We start from the raw sequence: 20,277 nt of genomic DNA, 5'->3' as shown, positions 1-20,277 counted from the left end.
AGTACTGTAGGCATGCTGACAATAAGACAATTCAAAAGTGATAAATATCATTGACTTAGCTAAAATGATAATAAAGGTCCAGATATATGAGGCAATAACGTCTTTTAATAACTTGACTTTTAACCTTTTCTCTCAATAAGACGTTAGACAGATAAATAATCAGTGTCACTTTACTTCCAAATCTGTTATATTTGTTTCTTCATTACGTAAAGAGAATTTGTCTTTCGATAAATTGGTAATGTCCATCAAATCGTAACAGTAAAGCGACGCTGACATTTTATAGTAATTTTATCACCAGCCAAACTGTTAATGAACATTTTATACATTTCACATTAGCCTATATTGATTTGAGAGTGAGACGGGTCGGACGAGATTATGGAATACATATTTTCCCAGAAAAACACTTGTAATATAGATACATTCAAGGTGTATATGACTTTACATCACTGGACACAAACACTAATGTTCAACTTCTATTATGTCAAACTCGCGGGTAATATATATAAAAAATCAAGATGCAGAATACTACCGGCAAAAGTAACTCCACATTATGATTTCATATTGATTTCAAAGATTTACAATTACACGTGTAATTGAACAAAATACTAGAAATTCGAATAACCATTTCTTTACCAATAGTTTAGTAAAAGGTTACCAACTTGGATCTGAGAAAAGTATGTAATGTTAACCCTGCCGATAAACACAATTGTTTCCATCATTAGTGCAATTATAAAATTTGTATCAGTGTATGATTTTATTTGACGAATAGACAGTCATGATTAATGATATCTGATTGCGGCAAAGGTTTTGTAAGTGAAAAAGGAAGTAGATTTCCATAATACAGCAAAAATTACTGGACAAAAACCGATTGCGAAGCTATTATCTAAACAGGTTTCTGGACAGTTGAGACGTTCGTGTTGCTGTAGGTTTGTTTTGTTTGGTTGAATCCATAAAGGCAGAATTTGAGGGCCAGCCATTTTGTAACATCTATATCATTAAGAGCATGCAATTTTGATTTATTATCATTTTGTTTTCGGCCTGAATATGCACAAAATGTTAAACACAGGACGTAAGGAAAAAAATCATCAATATGTATCTTTATTTAGTGTCGAATTGTATGCATATCATATTATGACTTAAATAATATTTCAGTATCTTTTTCATTTTTTAGGATTTCAGTGGTATTTCGAGTGCGATCTGCACAGCGAGTGAAAATATCAGATACAGATTTGATCAAAAGACTTTTACTTATAATATTTGTGTTTGCTGCATATTTAACAGCAAGAACAATAGCAGGACCACCACAAGTTGTTGAAGGTAAGGACATATCGATAGAGACCAGCTAGATTTATCCAAATATAATTTTGAAATAAGTAGCATTATGCATGTTATTAATAGTTCCAAAAAATGATTGAAAAGTCAGTTTACCGAAAAGAAAAGTGTACGATTTGGTTTCAACAAGGCACTATTTTGAAATATACTTGATATCCCTTAAACTTCTATGGAAATTGCTTTCTTAAAACAAAAGTATAACAAAAAACAGGTTTATAAATATTACAGTATTTCATGAAGAATTTGGATATGAATAACGTACACAACATTTTAATATTTGTGTTGCTTGGGGATTATCATTACTTTCACATTGACGTCATCCAAAAACATCAATTCGCATAGAGAGGATATGTTACCACTGTGTTGTATCTGTTAAAAATAAATTTTACAGCTCAACTGTTCGTTCATTAACTAAATAGTTGTTTAAAACGTCTGTCTTCAGACAAAATTTTCTACTGTCACATATCATTGTACTAATAATATAATTACAAAATAGCAATAACCAAGAAAAAGCACATCCGAAAAAGAAATATTGAATTCAGTTTTTGCTGACACTTGCAGAGTTTCACAGGTGTTCAGGCATATTCTTTAGTACCGAGAGGCATTTTGTTTTTGTTTATTTGAATTGTTTATTAAATTTTGTAATGTCCGTTTTTTTATATTGCCTTCCAAACGGCTTTAATTTTACTCGTTGTTGAAGGCCGTAAGATGGCTTATAGTCGCACCATATTTCGTTATCTGTATGGTATTGAATACGAATAATTTTGAGAATGGAAATGACGAATGTGTCAAAAGGACAACCCTATAACTACCGAAAAGCAGAAAACATCTGAAGGCAAATAATATGTATTCAACACTACACTGCGAGAAAATCCCTCAACCGGAGGCGGACTTTAGATGGCCTCTAAACAAAATGTGTTCAATTTAAATGAAAATGGACGTCACACCAAACTTTAAAACATATAAAATTAAAACTCACAAATTAAAGTCCAGAGGCTCGTTCTAGACCTTGGACAGGCACAAATGATTCGGCGTGGTTAAACATATTCTGTGAGATCTCAAACTTCTTTTATATTAGTTGTAAAAATTGTCAATATGACGAAGGATGATAGATATATAATTGTCAGAAGTTGTGTTTCTAACAAAGGCAAAACTATGCAGTTGCTGTTTTTTGATTTACTATAAATGGATGTGACAAAGAGCGAGCTCGGAAGATCACAAAACATCAAATTAAAGGATTTTGTAATTCAATAACAAAATTTTAAAGATGCTAAAAGGTCATGCAATAAGAAAAATTAGAGAAGTTTGATTCTCAACAAAAGAAATTAAATAAGGATAAGATTGTGGAAGGCGATAATTGATATGTTTATTTGATGCTGGACAGTTAATTGACACCCGAGGACACACTTGATTGAAATATGTTTTTTCATTTACAGACGTTTTATCAAAAGATATGTAAATACAACTCATTTAATTTGTCTTTTCAAAAGAACTGTAAGATTTTGATCATTAATCTTTTCCTTAGTTTTTGATAGCTTACTGAGTTTTGTTAATAAGATTACCATAAAACCAGGAAGTTCCATTTGGAAAGAAAGAATTCGTATTGTTATTTCGGTCAATATACCGAAATTAGGTTTCAAGGTTTTGACCGTATATCGTATATGGCTATAAAAAGAAAAAAAATGTTTATCAGTATTATAATAGGATCAGTAATAAAGCGACTACTTTAAACCATAAAGAGATTATATTATTTCATTATTTCCATGTTACTCCATGTCAATGGTTTCAGACGTTGTAATATAAAAGTCTTATAAGCATGTTAAGGGCTCTCATGCATACCATATGCTATAAAACATTTTAGATAATAAAAACCTGCACAGTATAAAAGAACAGAACATATATGTACGTTCACCTATGCAAGTATGTCAATAAAAGCAAAATGTTCTTTCTTAACAGCCATTTGTTTTCTTTTTATGAGATACATGTATCTTTGTAGGTAAACATTATAATGAGTTGAAGGCCTTCCAGTGTTCAGCAGATTGGTGGGACCATTCGGCTGCTATTGGTAAGTTCATTATTCATATAAGGACACCTATACAAATGTGCACAGGTACCGTCTACTTGATTATATGAAGCATTAGATTTTATCCCGGACATTCGAAGCAAACATTTGAATGTCAAAAGGAACGTGCGACACACTCAACAATTAAGCAATTATTCTAGTGAATAATTTAATAATAGATATACTTTAACTACGGCTGTACATGCATATTTATAACGATAATAGTCTGATATAGTATCTATACGATTAAGAATTCGGGCAACTTACTTTAACTATTAAATCCTAATGTCATTCATTTATATTTCATATCCATGTTATAAATTACATTATATTCTTCAGCAACAAACACAATCTTTGAACGCTTTCATTCAGTTAAGCAATGTAACGATGTTTTAAAGAACCCATCTAAAATAAAGGAACCATGCTCTCCTTAAATACATCACTAAACATCCGTCGAATGTAGTGCAAAGATGCCATACACTGTCTTGGGGAAAAGTTGTACTATGCTGAAATATAAGTACATAGTAGCGACAGGATACAGAGCCATAAGTTCAACAATGTAAATCAATACACTGTTATTTAAAATGATTTAATATATCAAAAATAAAATCATCATAATTCTGCAGAAAACGTTATTACTATAATGGTGACTTTATTACCTGTCAAATTAAGTTTACAAACTTTATGAAACACAACGGTCAACAGAACAAGTTCATTTCTATTTGAACTATTAATATTAAATGTGAAAGTAGATTTTTACTTCTGATTCCATAACTGACAGAACATAGAAATAAGTTTAAGTGCGAGCGGATGATTGGATATGTATACACACATATTATTGATCTTACACAAGGACTCGCAATGTCAAAGGTTTGAGTTATAATATATTTTGTTTGATTGATGTTCTTGCTAGATTATGGTATTAACTTATTTTCAAGGGTTGTTTGAGAGGGCCATTCTATGTTCTCATGTGTATAATGAATTAGTATATTATTCAACAATACAAACTTTTATTATTTCAGCTGAACTTTTGTTCCTGATATGGGGAATACGACTATGTATTGTCGTAAGAAAAGCCCCATCTGAATTCAACGAAAGCAGATTTATCAGTTGGGCTATTTATAACGAGACTCTGTTATCATTATTTCTTAATGTATCAATGTAAGTCATATCTAGTATAGCTTAAAATTGCATCATCTTATAAACATATTCCTTATATACTGTTATACATTAAAATCTCATCCTTTGGTGGACTTTTAGAAACATTAGTACATGTAGTACGTGAACACTTATGTAATAAGTACTTCTTAGGATGTCACTAACGATTTAATGCAACATAAATCCATAACTTTTAATAATACAACGATATCCATTCTTAAGCATATATAATAAATGAAGACTAAGTATATGGTGATCAAAATTATGGTACATTGCAAATACATAGTATCAATTTGTTCACTTTTAATGATGACATATGCGTATTTGCAATCAGTAGAAACTCATAAATCTTATCCCACTCAAAAGAGATTGCCAATAATATGTTCTTAAAGTTACCATAAAAATGATGATAATCAAATATAACATGAAGGATAGTCTATGCATCATAGGCTTTGAATATGATTGTATCTCTGTTGATTCGCTTATAAAAATCACACTATTTTTATACAATAACTTTAAATATTAACTTGTTGTTTCATTGCAAACGTTTCTACTAATATAAATAATCTGAAAGGAAGTTCCAAATATTTAATTCCGAGGTGATCTTTTTGTTTTTTCTAGTCTTATTTACTGAAAACACATACATAATTAATACAGTCTGTAAACACTAGACAATGATTTTCTATCTGAAATATTCATTTTGATTTTACGTCATCTGCAGAATTTCAATTAGTACTGGGTAGACGCTTGTTATATGATTCAATATGTTGTTATTCAAATTATGTATCTTCCTTAGCTCACAATGGTGTGAGTTATTCATGTGAATGAAGTAAGTTGTCGATCCCCTCGTTAATTGACCAACAAAAAGAGACGAAAAGTCAAAATAAAAATTGAACTCAAAAAGGGACATTAGCAGGACAGAAAAGAAATGACCTTGAAAAATGACAGTACACCCAGCTTAAAAATATGTATTCAATCATTTAAGGGATTGAAATTAATTAAAATTTAATTAATTTGTGGTCGTCATATTTCAGGATATTTTTACAGCATCCCTTTCCGTCGAACCCTGATTTGGTTTATTTAGTTATATTTATTCATACACAGCTAACAACGACAGTAACACTTGCCTTCTTATTTGGAAGCAAAGTAAGTATGTAAATAAAATAATACAAGACATATTAAATGATAGATTCAATGTCGAGTATTAGTATTAATGATTTTTGTTTGTTGTTTTAGATTAACTTCTCAAGTGTTAGTATTGTTTCATTTTGACTTACATCTAGATTCTAGAAAGTGGCCAAGAAGATCGGTGTACAACTAAACGTTAAGAAAAAGAGAAAAAGATGAATTCAGCTTCTCAATTGTGAACTTTCCATTCCTATGTAGCATCAATTCTGTAGCTCCTGCATATGGTGTAAATATTTTCTAGTTGATATTCTAGAGTCTAAGTTAGCTATCATGATTTCCTCGACAGATAACTGCTTACAAGGAATTTATTAAATCGTTTTGAATTTAATGTTACTACATAACAAATAAACTGACATTCCAGCTTCAACTACCTGCCCGTAAAGAGTAGTATACAAGTTCTTCTCGCAGTTTGAGGTAACGTCGAAAAGAGAGTTCTGTTAATTATCCCATTAAAAGAGAGCCGCTTACTTAAATAGCGAATATAGGGTATGAACAAATAGGTTACAGTTTTTTACGAAAACTAAGTAACCAATGATCAATGAATCGGAAAAACTGAAATTTATTTTAGTTCAAAATTACCAATTTCTTTGTCACTGGTGCGCATTGATATTTTTCGACTTTGATGGTCGCTACCACATTCTCCTCATTCCATGCCATGTATTCATCATGTAAAAGTTGAATTATTAAGTACCATGGGTATAGTTTTTCTTGGTTAAGTTTGTATCGTTGTGTTTTATCTTTCTTTTGCATTGTGTTATCCTGTTTATTAAATAATGAATGTTTTATTTTCAATTTGCATCTTATCTATTATAACGGCGACAGCATTGGATTCACTGCTATATTGTTCTTATACTTTTTAAGACAACTTATTAAAGATTAATAATTGCTTGCAGTTGTCGGGAACATGGCGGTTGTACGATACACTATAGTTGATATCATAAGTGTCATATGGTCTCGGTGGCTAGTTGTCTTATTGGCAACTATATTTTGTTTTTATATATTTTTTTTAGTTTGTATTGCATTATGGATACACAGCCTTTGTATTAATATATTTTAAATATCTTTTATTTTCCCACAAACCAATACCTACAATACCTTTTGTTATTTAGTTATTGATGTGTGTTATAAGATACAAAAATATAAAAAGTAAATGTATAAAAACTTTAAAATATTGTCTTCATTTAATGAATTTAAATAGTAAATAAATCATACACCAGACACGTGTTTCGTTTACAGAAGACAATATTAAATTAATTTTTTTTAATTGCAAGTAAATTTAGAAGTTGAAGAGCATTTAGGACTCATACAGGTGATGTAATATATTTTTGAATAAAGATAAAATAAAAACACAAAAAAAAACAGGAGCTTAATAGCTTCCTTGTTCTATAATTTTTAATGTTAGATTAAATTTGATTGGTCTGTTCACTGCATGTTGATAAACGTTGTCATAAAGGAAATAGGTCCATAAACCTCATGAAAAACATAAAACGATCATTAACCGAATAGTGGGAATATCATGCTTTTATCTTCAAGACGTAAACCATTAATATGTTAATTTAAAGAAAGACCAAATGTTAATTATGAAAAAAATCAATCAATACTTTAAAATAATGGTCTTTGAAATAATAAAATTTGTGTGAATATCCTTTTAAAAGTATTTTAACAGTTGTAGTGTATCCCTCAGATATGTGTTTTTTTTAGTTTTTTTTTTAAAATAATATCTGTATTGCACTTTTCTTTGCTGTTCTGACAAACTACTCGACTTACAACAGATATGTTTATAATAAGTTTAAAAAGAAAATCCAAATATTTTGCAGATCTGACTTTTTGTTTCCGTATGAAAATAAAAGTAGATAGAATAAAGGAGTAAAACAAGAACAACATATTGACCCTAATGAAGGCCAAGGTAGCGCTTAGTTTACATAGTCCATTTACATAGAACAACCAAATTATCATTTTCCTCACACAACCAATTTTCTAAATACTGCTGAAATTTACCCCCAAAGAAATTACTTAAAATATATAAATCGACTTAAAAAGGAAATAACTGTCCTTTCTTTGATGTTCATATTACAGTTTTATACCGAGCTTGGAAGGTCAGAACGGTCCGAGTAAAATAATTAATACCTGTGATAATGTTAATCTAAATGGTAATGGCATTTTTTAACGAAATTAATGTCAAACATGTAAGGAACTATATCTTTTTTTCTACGTATTCACAATTTGTTTTGATCCGCCGTTATCGACGTCTTGACAACGCCTATTGTTTTATGACGTCAGAGAATGAAATAACCACGTTTATTTCACATGTGAAATTATCGGTATTTATCTAACTGGGAAATCAATGTTATTCATTGCAACCAATGTAATAAATACATTTAATCCATTGGGTGCTGGATGTGTACAGATTCATACTAAAGTCTTTGTTACATGAATTCTTTTATTAGTTGTAATTGGCTTCGGACTAGCTATCAGTAATTACGATTACTTCCAGATCTGTATCTATCGTCTTTTTTGTTGTACGAATTTATAAATATCCTGCAACGTCCTGTCTTTTTTTGTTACTTGTTTCTTCTACTTTGTATCGATTTGATGAGCGTGGTGAGCCCATTTGATCTGACATTAGAATTTCGTTCATATGTTGCGTAGTTACATATCTATCTGAGGATAGGGATAGGTTGCCCGCAAAATACTTTATATACCTGTTCCAAGTCACGTGCTTCTAATTCATTAGTTGTCGTTTGTTGCTGTTTATCATATCTGTGATTCGTTGTTTTGTACATAAATAAGGCAGTTGGTTTGCTTGATTGAATTTTTATTCGGGGCATTATATAGCAATATTGGTTTTGTTCATTGTTGAATGACGTGCAGTGGCATAATATTGTTAAATTCTATCTTAATAGTTCTCTGATGGGGAGTTGTCAAATTGGCAATTATACCATCTTATTCATAAAGATATTGAAAAGTAGTTGTCTTTAACATGCTAGTATAAAATTATATTCTGCATTCGATTGTCATTAAAATTACTTTCCTTCTTTGAAATTTAATATCATCATTGAGTACACGAATAAACTGTTTTAAGAACGCAAAAGACTAAACAATTCAAGCTACCAATGTAGACTTTATCTTCATCAAAAACTTTCCTGCAAAGAATAGCCACATGAATAGACGAAAAACAAATCTGGGAGGAAATAACCGTTAACGACATCATTAAGTAGACATCACAGTCCGATCCTATACTTTTTAATGGCACTGTTGTCGTTTATTTTTCATCTAAAGTCTGAAATAGCTATCAGTGTTGTTCGTGAATTAAACCGTATGTTTATGTACATCATAATTGGTCATGATAATGCGCATAACAGATCGAGAATAGCCAATCGTTGTTTTCCGCTCATTAGTCTCACCTCTGATTAGTTGTGTAAGGTAATGATCACATAACCACATTAAAGACTGTGTTAAATTAGAAAGGATACAACCAATTATAACTGCACTAGAAATGCAATTATGTGTGTATATTATTCATTAATACGCTTCTCACATGCAATTGAGTCATGATCAATTTATTGCCATCTCATTTCATCACAACATGGAATTTAAAGACATGAAAAAATATTCTTAAAAAAATCACAAATGATATGTAATGTTTAAATGAACATAGTATTACTTTTATAAATTGTGACTTTGATCGAGAGTTGTCTCAATGGTACTCATACCACATATTCCTATATCTATAATATTAGGTCATGAAAGGAAAATTATGTAATAGGTAAGATAATTAAAAGACCTTTTATTTTCATATAAAACTGTCCTGCAGAGAAAAGCAGCATGAATAGACGAAATGCAAATCGTAAAAGGAAATAATCGTTAACGACATCATTAAGAAAACATCACTGTCTTATCCTTTATTTTTAATGGCACTGGTGTAGGTGTTTTTTATATATCGTCTGCAATAGCTATAAATGCAGTATTTTTGGTTATTTTTGTTTTATTTGTATTAGTGCAGTGAAAAAGGAAATGTTCAACTTAAGTGAAAATGAAAAATAAAATGGTACACATACAATACATACAAATCATTTAAAATTGACATGATATAAGTCATCAATTATATTACAAGTGAAATTCTACATTACCTAGTTGGTTAAACCGACATTGAATTGTTAAAATCTATCGAAATCTAAATTAAATTATATTTAAGATTAAGAAGGACAATTGATTTGATTTTAGAAAAGAAGGATTGCTCGATTATTGTTTGTTCAAGAAGTTTTGATGCATAGTTATTACCAATATTTTTAACCGAGCCTGAATGCCAAAATGCAACAATCTTGATAAAACACATGGTTGCGACTTTATGTTTGCATTTGCTATTTGTTTACAATACGACTGGAATACATTCTAATCGCTCATTAAACCTGCTGGAAATTGCCCGGATAACAGTTGTATAACTGTTTCCAGAAAAATTATTCTGATATGTTGATAAGTTTCTGACATAATTTTTTTTGACAATTCTACCTTAGAAAATTTTTCAACAGGTTTATAAAAAAATAAACCCTTTCAGTTTTATCTATAGAACAGTTCTTTTCCAAATTAATGAAACAGTTCTTAGGTGAGATCAGAAATGAATGCATCTGTAGATATTAGACTTTCCACATTGTGTGATACTCATGTGACATTTAATCGTAAACTTTTCTTTGATTTATACCAGGATTTATTTGGCTATGTTTCTTCAAATTAAACACAAATGTATATTCTAGGCAAAACTCAACGCTAGCTTTTATTTGCACAGGGATTTTTTTTCAGTTACATAAATTCAAATTAGAATAAATAATGAAGTGATATTTAACTGTTGTTTATTTCTAAAATGTGTGCGGGGAATTGTTTGATTTAGTTCTAGCAAGTTTAGATAGATGGTTGAATTCAGTGCAAGGTCCCTCGACAAAAGAAATCATTTCCAGAGAACTGTCAGTATGGGTCATTGCCTTCAACCTTATCAATGATTAATTACAGATGAACGAAATTTGAACGAACAAAACAATCGACTTTAATTGATATATATTTCGGTAATTATCCATTGACAATATTTAATGGTTAATAATGATAAAAATCTATACGCAAATGAATAAGACTGTTAATTCGAAGTCATTCATCGTTAATAAGTTACTGAATACCAATACAATATGTATATGAAGCAAAATGCGATGAAGAGGACAGACTGTCTAGTCATCTTCTATATATCACAATACTCTAACCAAAGGGCAAATGATATGTTACTATGCTGTTATCTGAAAATTGAAATTCCCAAACCCAAAATGTGTTTTAACATGCAAGTTGAAAAATTAAATACGGCCACGTGGGTGCTTATTTCCCACTAGAAAACAATGTTTAATCAGTTATCACTTGTAAGTATAAGATAGTCTTTGATAAAACAAAATGTTGAAATCATTTGGGAGTGAACACATCATATGACTATCGCTATCATCTATGTATTAACTGATTTAACATTTCTACCATGCGTTTTAGATACCTTTAATTCCTACCAATGCAATGCTAAAGGTTATTCAAAGATAAAAAAAAAATGCATATTCCTTCCTTATCATTAATGAGTGTTCGAGTGATCACTTTTATAATTTTGCTTCAGTCAATGTATAAAATTATCTTTTCTCAGTCTTTAAATTCATTTAATGAATCTTATTGTAAATCAAATTGACCAATTGAAATAAATTTGAATCGTGATTAAGCCTTTTAAATTTGTAATTCTTGGTCTTGTCGACTATAAATGAACACTGTTACAAGACAATGGAGATAAGGACGAAACAGACATATGAGTTATACGTTTCCATTGCTAACTCTGTACATAATTACCTTATTTTATCCAGATTCATCCCTTTTACAATTACATTGCATGATTAGTGAAATATGGCAACACGTCATTGTTCTAAATTTTTCTTTTTTCATGTTAAATCTGAAGTATCCTGTATTATTTTCTTTAATATCCACGAGAAGTGCCGTCATGCAATAACCAGCACTTCAGTGCAGGAATTGTTTAAATTAACAAACTGAGCTTCAGACCAGGCTGTTTTCTATAGGGCCAATGGTTGGACGCTCTAAATTATTTATGATATCTTGTTATCGATTTATATTGTTTCTCATGTATAGTGTATGAATGATATTTAAGAAATAAAGGTTTTAAGCTTACGAATTTGAATCGGAATTATAGTTCAAGACTTTCACTTTTCGATAAGCTACATAGTAAAAGATCAGATTCTGTAGTATTTTTGTGTTTGTGAATCTTCGATAAAATGTGGTTGTTCCTGTAAATCACTACATCAATAAAAGCTTTGTGTTGTACTATTCACTTGAACGGATGACAACATTTATATATATGTATTGTTTATTTCAGGCTTACCATATATATAGGAGAGGGAAAAATGATGAAAATTCCCACACAACAATGATAAGTAAAGGTGGTTCAAAGAAGAGTAAATCACCAAATAATACATATAACACAAATCTATTGAACAATTCAAATAACATTAGCTACTCTGACAAAGTTGACGATGCAGAATGTGAAAGTTTATTAGAGAAAGATATCCAGGTACTTATCATATGATTTTTATGTAGTCTAGCTAGTCTGTCTAGGTTTTTATTGTATATTTTACTTTTACGACAAAGGGTCCAGGTGGGTCCAAGTGGGCCCAAGGGGTTTTAGTGTAAGTTGAATTTGCTATCCTCTCCACTGTCTGAATATCGTAATCATATAACTGAAACTTATTTTATTATACAAATTACAGTAAATAGGATATGATCATTTCAATAAAGTGCCGATTCCGTCTAATCTTAAATCTATGAACATATTTTACAATTATGGTTGAGAATTCCAAGCAACTCAAACGTTAAATATGAACAATATTGTAACTGAAAATGAACCATTCACAGAAAAAGCAGTAACAAACTCCAACAAATCATACAACGGACAAAATATTTTACAATTTCTTATGAAATGTTGCAAATATTTATTATCAATGATCTGATAATTTGTGTGTCGACATGAATCAGTTCTACAAGTATTTTGAATTCAAATATTTTTATTTTCACCATACTTATGTCGTGTAGTATATTGAAAATGTTGAGGTTATTAAAAATGTCTTTCTTTAAATTCTACAGGAGGAATTTAGAAGACTGTATACGCAATTAGAATATTTAAAACAAAGGAATATGAAAATAGGAAACCGACATTTACAGCACAAGTTGTCGGCAATGACAGAAGCAGCACAAAAAGACACTCCGAATTCAGTACCACCATCTCCGGCAATTAACGGCAAGAGAGTGATGATAAATCTCGATATATTCAAGGAATCAACAGATTTATAGCTTTCTAATACGTTGCCTTCACTGAATTTATGCCGAAAAAAAAACTATGAGGAAGAAGCAATCATACGAAGGATGAGAGTTTTAGTTTCAAGCTATGTCGAATGAAAAGTTTATGTCAGTCAAACCGGAAGAGCATTTTACTGTTTGTTATCAACAAGGTGATGTTGCATTTATATACTTTGGAAAATTCATATTATCATATCTTTAAAATATCATCAACTTGTATACATTTACAAAAATATTCATCATCAAGATTAACACTAAATGCATATTAATAAAATTTATGGTGATTGAATCTGTAACTCTCTGATACAGTTTTATAATTCAGAGAAAACCATGGTTTTGAAGATGCATTTGTTTGATGTGTAAAAGCTTGGTTCCGCCTGATTAAATCAAAGAACAATGGGCAACTTTGGAAAATTCCAAACACAATTCCTGAATCTTAAGCTTTTAACATTTTCTAGCCCTAATCATATAAGGAGCAGTTTTCTAAATGCAAAGCCAGATATAAAAAAAATAGTATTTATACTGACCGTTTGAAAATTATTTTACCATTTTTGTTAAAATAAATAATTCAAAATTATAGCAACATGAAATCTTAATGTTTTAGTTCACCGGCACCGAGTTGGTTTTAAAATTCCTCAGAATAACAGATCAATCAAGTTACTGTATCGTTAATTGCTTTGGTTGTACGGTAAATACTCCCAAAAACCTTGCTTTCAATAGCCATTAGTAAATTAAACGTTTTTTTGACTGACAATTTTACAAATCGACATCATTTCACTCAGCCCTCTCAATCTGTGTTCACGCATCCTTTGTAACCCCATTGTTATCTTAACTTGGAAAACAGTTGATGTTTCGAAGGCAATATTTCTAGATTTTCGATTCTGGATATTGATTGGTAACCTTTTGTCCTGCAATATTTAAAAATTATGTGTAAAATTGCCATATAGTTTGTACATTGGTATGATTTGAACAGCGTGTTTTAAGGAATAACTGTATTTCGTGTAAACTAAAAAAAACTCTTCAACACCTTCGACTTTAAATAAACAAATTGCAATGTACGCTATTTTCATAGCACTTCTTTCTGCATAAGAAGGTTCAATTACTTTTAGAAATTTATGATTGAAAACGAATATAGGGAAACAATCTTTTGTGTATATGAAAACAAAATGACATATTTGTGTTGTTGCTATCGTGTAAAAGCTTGATACAGATAACTGCGAGTGTGTTTTAATAAAGTTGTTATGAATGTTAAGAAAGTGAACAGTTGTGTATATGTTTATTTGAATATGCTGAATAACTGTATATAAATAATTCAATCAAAATTATTATGCATTCGTTATTTATGAATATAATTTTCTTGTTAATAAAATATTTTAAAATTAAAAACATTATATTTTTGGTGTGCTATGAATTTCGAAGTATTACTACGTTTTAATGGAACTTCCATAAACTATTTAGGTTTTAATGAAATTGTGTACCTTCTATTTTAGTTCCTGTTTCAAATGTTTGTTTGTTTTCGTGCAATCTCTCCATCTATCTTAGTCTTCCGATTTATCTTATAGACTGTTAATGCATAAATAGTGTAAGTGCCTTGCCTAAATGGTAATTGTCTTGTGTTTTATGGGCGTAGTCTCTACATTAATTGTCAGGTACATTATGCATTATCTTATTCATTGTTATTATAGGTAGATATCTTATATATACTGATATACAATATTAATACCCTGAAATCAGACAACCAAAACATCATTTTCAATTAAGGGTACAGAGCACGAAGGCAAGTGATTTTTTTTTATGATTTTTTCAATTTTATTCATCACACTTCATATCTATACATACTATAAAATCATTGTACTTATCAGGCGTTTATACACTATTACATTTTTGAAGATAGTTCATACAATACTACACTCATATATAATATTACACATTACACAGTTGTTCTATTTATTATTCTTTTTGTTTTTTAAATTAAAAAAAATCATATATATAACACCTATTAAAACAATCAATCTTATTTATATTTAACAAAATTGCTTTCAGTTACAACAGTTAGTAAAGCTTCAAAACAAAGCCAAGTGAAATATACCCCTATGAACAGGACATAGGGCAGTTACAGTTCAGTTCACATGATGTGCTTTGGTCCATATTGGATAGTTTACTTACATAGTATAAACCAGATTCAATTCACCATTTTCTACATTTGAAAATGCCTGTACCAAGCTAGGAATATGACAGTTGTTGTTCATTCGTTTGATGTGTTTTTTCATTTGATTTTGTCAATTGATAAGGGACTTTTCCTTTGGAATTTTCCTTGGAGTTCAGTATGTTTGTGATTTTACATTTCGTCCATGAATTTGACTTTTTTAGAATGCTTTCAGAATAACAGTCCTTTGCTTTATTGCATCATGTTATTAATGAGCTTCAACACTAAATATTTTTATTTTACTAAATGAAGATGAAACAAAAAACAACTTAGTAGAGAAAATAGTTATCAAAGGTACCAGGATTATAATTTTGTACGCCAGACGCGCGTTTCGTCTACATAAGACTCGTCAGTGACGCTCATATCAAAATATTTATAAAGCCAAACAAGTACAAAGTTGAAGAGCATTGAGGATCCAAAATTCCAAAAAGTTGTGCCAAAAAACACGTCATATATTTAAATCATGAACATATATTAAAATTGTTAAATGTTGCATATCTACCTTGCAATGGAATTGTTGAGAATAGTTCGAAGTTATAACGTTACGTTTCCCGTATTTACGTTCACATGTTTGTGACGTTTCTTACACCTTGTATGGGCTTCGCCATTGTAAATATTATACGCAAAGTAAACACAACGCAAAGTACATATACGACTTATTTAGTTTATTCCACACATTTATGGTGCCGTAACCATTGGATAAGATGGACAGCAAGCTAAAAGCAGTCAGAGCTGGTCATAAAAGTGCAGTAAAGAGACTTTTACGGAAAACGGAAGATGATTCAAACTTGGACAATGAAGAAAGTGCTGAACTTTTAGAAACATTAATTCAAAAACAGAAAATTATTAGTGCATTGGACGAAGATATTATGAATTCTTTAAAGGAGGAGGACATCGAGGAAGAAATTCTAAATGCAGATGAGTACAAATTCTTTTTGAACACCAAAATACGACATTTACGGAAAACATTCGCAAACAAATTATGTACTGATAATGATATCCCACCGCATGATCACGGATTACCTTCTCACACTTTTGAAAACATTAATCAACACAGTTCTGTTCCGTACACAACACAAATGTATCCCGTTCAGCAACCTAGCAACCAAAATCACCATTTGCCGAAACTTACACTACCCATGTTTAACGGAGAAATTCTGACTTGGCAAACATTTTGGGACTCTTTTGAATCTTCCGTCCATTACAATGTAACACTCACAGACGTACAGAAATTTAGCTATTTAAAATCCCAGCTTGTTAATGATGCTGCAAGAACTATTGACGGGTTACCACTCACAAACTCAAATTACATGGAAGCTATTAAACTTTTAAAGGAGCGTTTCGGACAATCGCATAAGATTACAAATGCTTATATGCAAGCTATGCTAGAACTTAGAGCACCACAAAACAACCTACTCAGTATAAGGGGTTATTACGACAAGTTAGAGGCATACATAAGAGGTCTTGAATCGTTAGGCCGCTCCGGAGAATCGTATGGTGCATTACTTATTCCGATAATACTGAACAAGCTTCCGTCAGAAATACGACAACACTTAGCTCGTGAAAACGGTTCCGATAATTGGGAATTGATTAATTTGAGACGTGGAATTTTGAAAGAAATTACTATAATTGAAGCTGGACAACGCTCGTCGTCGTTTATCGATTCAATGCAGCCTACTGCAATGACCGCATCGTTTTTGACAAGCTCTAATAGAAAAGGTACACCGAGTAAAGAAGTTACATTCGATAACCGTGAGAGACAAACACAAAATATTCGACAAAAACCTTGCATATTCTGCCAGAATTTACATGACCCTGCAAAATGCCCAAATGTTACAGATAACGACACACGCCTATCAATCGTCAAAGAAAAGAAGTTATGTTTTAACTGCTTAGGATCACACCGTTCCGTAGATTGTAAATCGAAATTTCGCTGCCGCCAGTGCCATAAAAAGCACCACACAAGTCTCTGCCATGAAAATACATGTACTAATGATAAGCAAACGTCAGTAAATGCCGTCGTTGATGATAGCGAAAATACATTGATCGCCGCAAGTTTTCATTCGTCTAAAGAAAAGTCCCGTTCGAACGTGCTTCTAAAAACTGCCGTTGCACCAGTTGGGGGAAATCGAAATGTTGATACGCACATTTTGTTTGATGAAGGAGCACAGCGCTCTTTTGTTACCGAGGAGTTAGCGTCGAAAATAGATTTAGAAATACTAGGAACAGAAACCATACATTTATCGGCATTTGGAAGTACCGACAGCAAAGTCCGTCATTTGTCAAGAGCACGCGTATACGTAGAGTCGATAAATAGAACGAAAATTCCAGTTGAGGTTCTAGTAGTACCGAACATCGCCAGCCCGTTAAGCAATTACATCGGTAATGGCATACGAGAATTCAAGTACCTGAAAGGATTACGTTTAGCTCATCCGTTTACAGAAGACAACTCTTCTTTGAAATTTCCTTGCTCATCGGAGCTGATTTCTATTGGGATTTCGTAGAGGATACAATATTAAGAGGAAATGGTCCAACCGCCGTAAAATCCAAACTTTGTTATTTGTTGTCTGGTCCAATTCCGACGTCTAATCGTCAACAGAGTAATGTAGGTTTGTACAACATATTGACATCGCACAAACCAGAGGAGTTCAATTTAGAAAGATTTTGGAAATTAGAGTCGTTAGGAATAGATAGCAACACGACAGATGTTGAAACGGTAGACTATATGGGAACATATCAAAAGTCAGCAATCGAATTTCGAGAAAACAAGTACATAGCAAAGTTGCCATGGAAACCAGATCATGAACCCTTGCCTACCAACTTCTTCGTTACGAAACGAAGAACTGAAAACGTCATTCGAAAATTAAGTCAAGATCCCAAAATGCTTAAGGTATATGGACAGATAATCAATGATCAAGAACGCCGAGGATTTATTGAGAAGGTTAAGGATCCCGATATTAGTAAAGGTATTGTACATTATATCCCGCATCATCCCGTCAAGAAGAAATAAACGAAGTAACACCATCTGATGAATATATGGAAGAACCAAACAACGAAGAAATACCGACAAGAACATTGCCCTTGCGGAAGGCATCAATTCGTGCAAAGGAAAGAATAAAATCATGGACTCGTTAAAGTTTAATTCAAATTCCTATTTTTGTGTTTTGAAGAGACAGTAATTCCTGCAAGTGTAAAATTAAATTTCTTTTCTTTATTGATGAACATTTAAAGTAATATTCTATTGTTTTATACATAAATACACTTTGCGGGCCCCAGTATGTTGAGAATAGTTCGAAGTTATAACGTTACGTTTCCCGTATTTACGTTCACATGTTTGTGACGTTTCTTACACCTTGTATGGGCTTCGCCATTGTAAATATTATACGCAAAGTAAACACAACGCAAAGTACATATACGACTTATTTAGTTTATTCCACACAGGAATATAGTACTGAATTTTCCGTTGAATGAATATGATTCAGAAATGTATCCAAAGTTTAAAAAAATGGTTCTATCCAAATAAGTGTGTAAAAGAGGGACGAAAGATACCGGAGGGACAGTCAAACTCATAAATTGAAAATAAACTGAAAACGTCATGGCTAAAAATGAAAAAGACAAACAGAAAAACAATAGGACACATGACAAAACATAGAAAACTTAAGAATAAGCTACACGAACCCCACCAAAAACTAAGGGTGATCTCAGGTGCTCCGAAAGGGTGAGCAGATCCTGCTATACATGTGGCACCCGTCGTCTTGCTTATGTTATAACAAATCCGGTAAATAGTCTTATTCGGCAGGTCACATTCATGAAAGGGAAGAGGATAATAGTTACGACGCAAGGAACATATCCGATAGCATTTGTGAAACGGTTATACCATAACGGTCAACCAACTCGTGATGGCGTCCGTAAAATTTACGTTGGGATGATTTCAACTTCACCAAAATATGATGACTTCAACTTAATCAAAATATGGATATAATTTCACTGATTTCAAGAGACGCAATTAATTTTATCCACATCGCAATTGGCCTAAAAGGAACTTTTTTTAAATCAATTTCCAAAAACATATAAGAAAAGGAGAAACAGACGATATCAAAAGGATATACAAGCTTATGGATCGAAGAAAAAGTGATAAAAAAACATGTTAAAAAAAACCGAAAAAGTAGTAAAGACACAACAAAGCAAATGAAAAAAATGAATAAACAACGTTACAACAAATCTTACAAAACAACTACGTATAGCAGACAGTACAATCAAATAAATCAACCGCAAACATATCAATTTTAAATTTATGTAACAGTTATTAATCACTTTGAAAGCATAACAATGTATGCTGTAGATAAACAGATATTAAGTTTAAAAGGTAAAATCACAAAAATACTGAACTAAAGTGAACCAGTCATAGTCAAATCTGCACGACGGATTTGTAGGATTCGCGAGCACATTTGTCGAATTTTGGACTGACATTATTTTATTTTGAGACAGTTGTCTATGGAATAAGGTGTTTATTTAAGTAAAAAATAGTTTATGTACCGATATTCAAATCTAATCAATCAATTGAAACAGTACACATCAAGGTAACAATCGTATGACAAAAATAAATTAAAATAAAGAAAACATCTTAAAGTAAAATTGTTCTCCTGAATACTACTTTACGGGGAGTAACTAAGTGGCAATAGTCATAAATTAGTTAAACGATGTTCAAAGCTCGTACGTACATGCAAGCTTTATTAGAAGTCAACCACGAAGAAATAATCTTGTCAGTTTGCGACAATTTTAAAATAAAATGAAAACTCACTTTAGAAAGATAGAATCTTTACGGCAATACCAATCTTATGGAACATTACTTGTTCCAATTATTTAGGGTAAATTACCGGGAGAATAAAAAACAACACTTTGCCCGTGAACATGGAACAGGAAGCTGTTTTTTACGAGACCTTCGACAGAGTATCTT

At 31.3% G+C, this 20,277-nt stretch overlaps 2 protein-coding genes across 2 annotated transcripts in view; both read left to right on the top strand.

The window, feature by feature from the left end:
- LOC139522904 (metabotropic glycine receptor-like) overlaps window positions 1-14,500 on the top strand; it is a 107,518-nt gene extending 93,018 nt beyond the window's left edge. Inside the window, exons 9-14 of the mRNA XM_071316532.1 lie at window positions 1,172-1,317; window positions 3,329-3,397; window positions 4,417-4,555; window positions 5,587-5,698; window positions 12,138-12,332; window positions 12,902-14,500. Coding sequence (XP_071172633.1) covers window positions 1,172-1,317; window positions 3,329-3,397; window positions 4,417-4,555; window positions 5,587-5,698; window positions 12,138-12,332; window positions 12,902-13,108 — 868 coding nt within the window. The 3' untranslated portion in view covers window positions 13,109-14,500. The remainder of the gene's footprint in view (window positions 1-1,171; window positions 1,318-3,328; window positions 3,398-4,416; window positions 4,556-5,586; window positions 5,699-12,137; window positions 12,333-12,901) is intronic.
- A 1,524-nt stretch (window positions 14,501-16,024) lies between these two features.
- Window positions 16,025-17,824, top strand: LOC139522691 (uncharacterized). Its single transcript, XM_071316159.1, has one exon. The coding sequence runs from the start codon at window positions 16,025-16,027 to the stop codon at window positions 17,822-17,824; it is 1,800 nt and encodes a 599-aa protein (XP_071172260.1).
- Window positions 17,825-20,277: the final 2,453 nt, after the last annotated feature.

This window comes from Mytilus edulis, chromosome 5, assembly GCF_963676685.1.
Source record: "Mytilus edulis chromosome 5, xbMytEdul2.2, whole genome shotgun sequence".
Lineage (NCBI taxonomy): Eukaryota > Metazoa > Mollusca > Bivalvia > Mytilida > Mytilidae > Mytilus > Mytilus edulis.
Note: the sequence above shows the minus strand (reverse complement) of the source record. Positions and strands in the feature narration are given on the sequence as shown.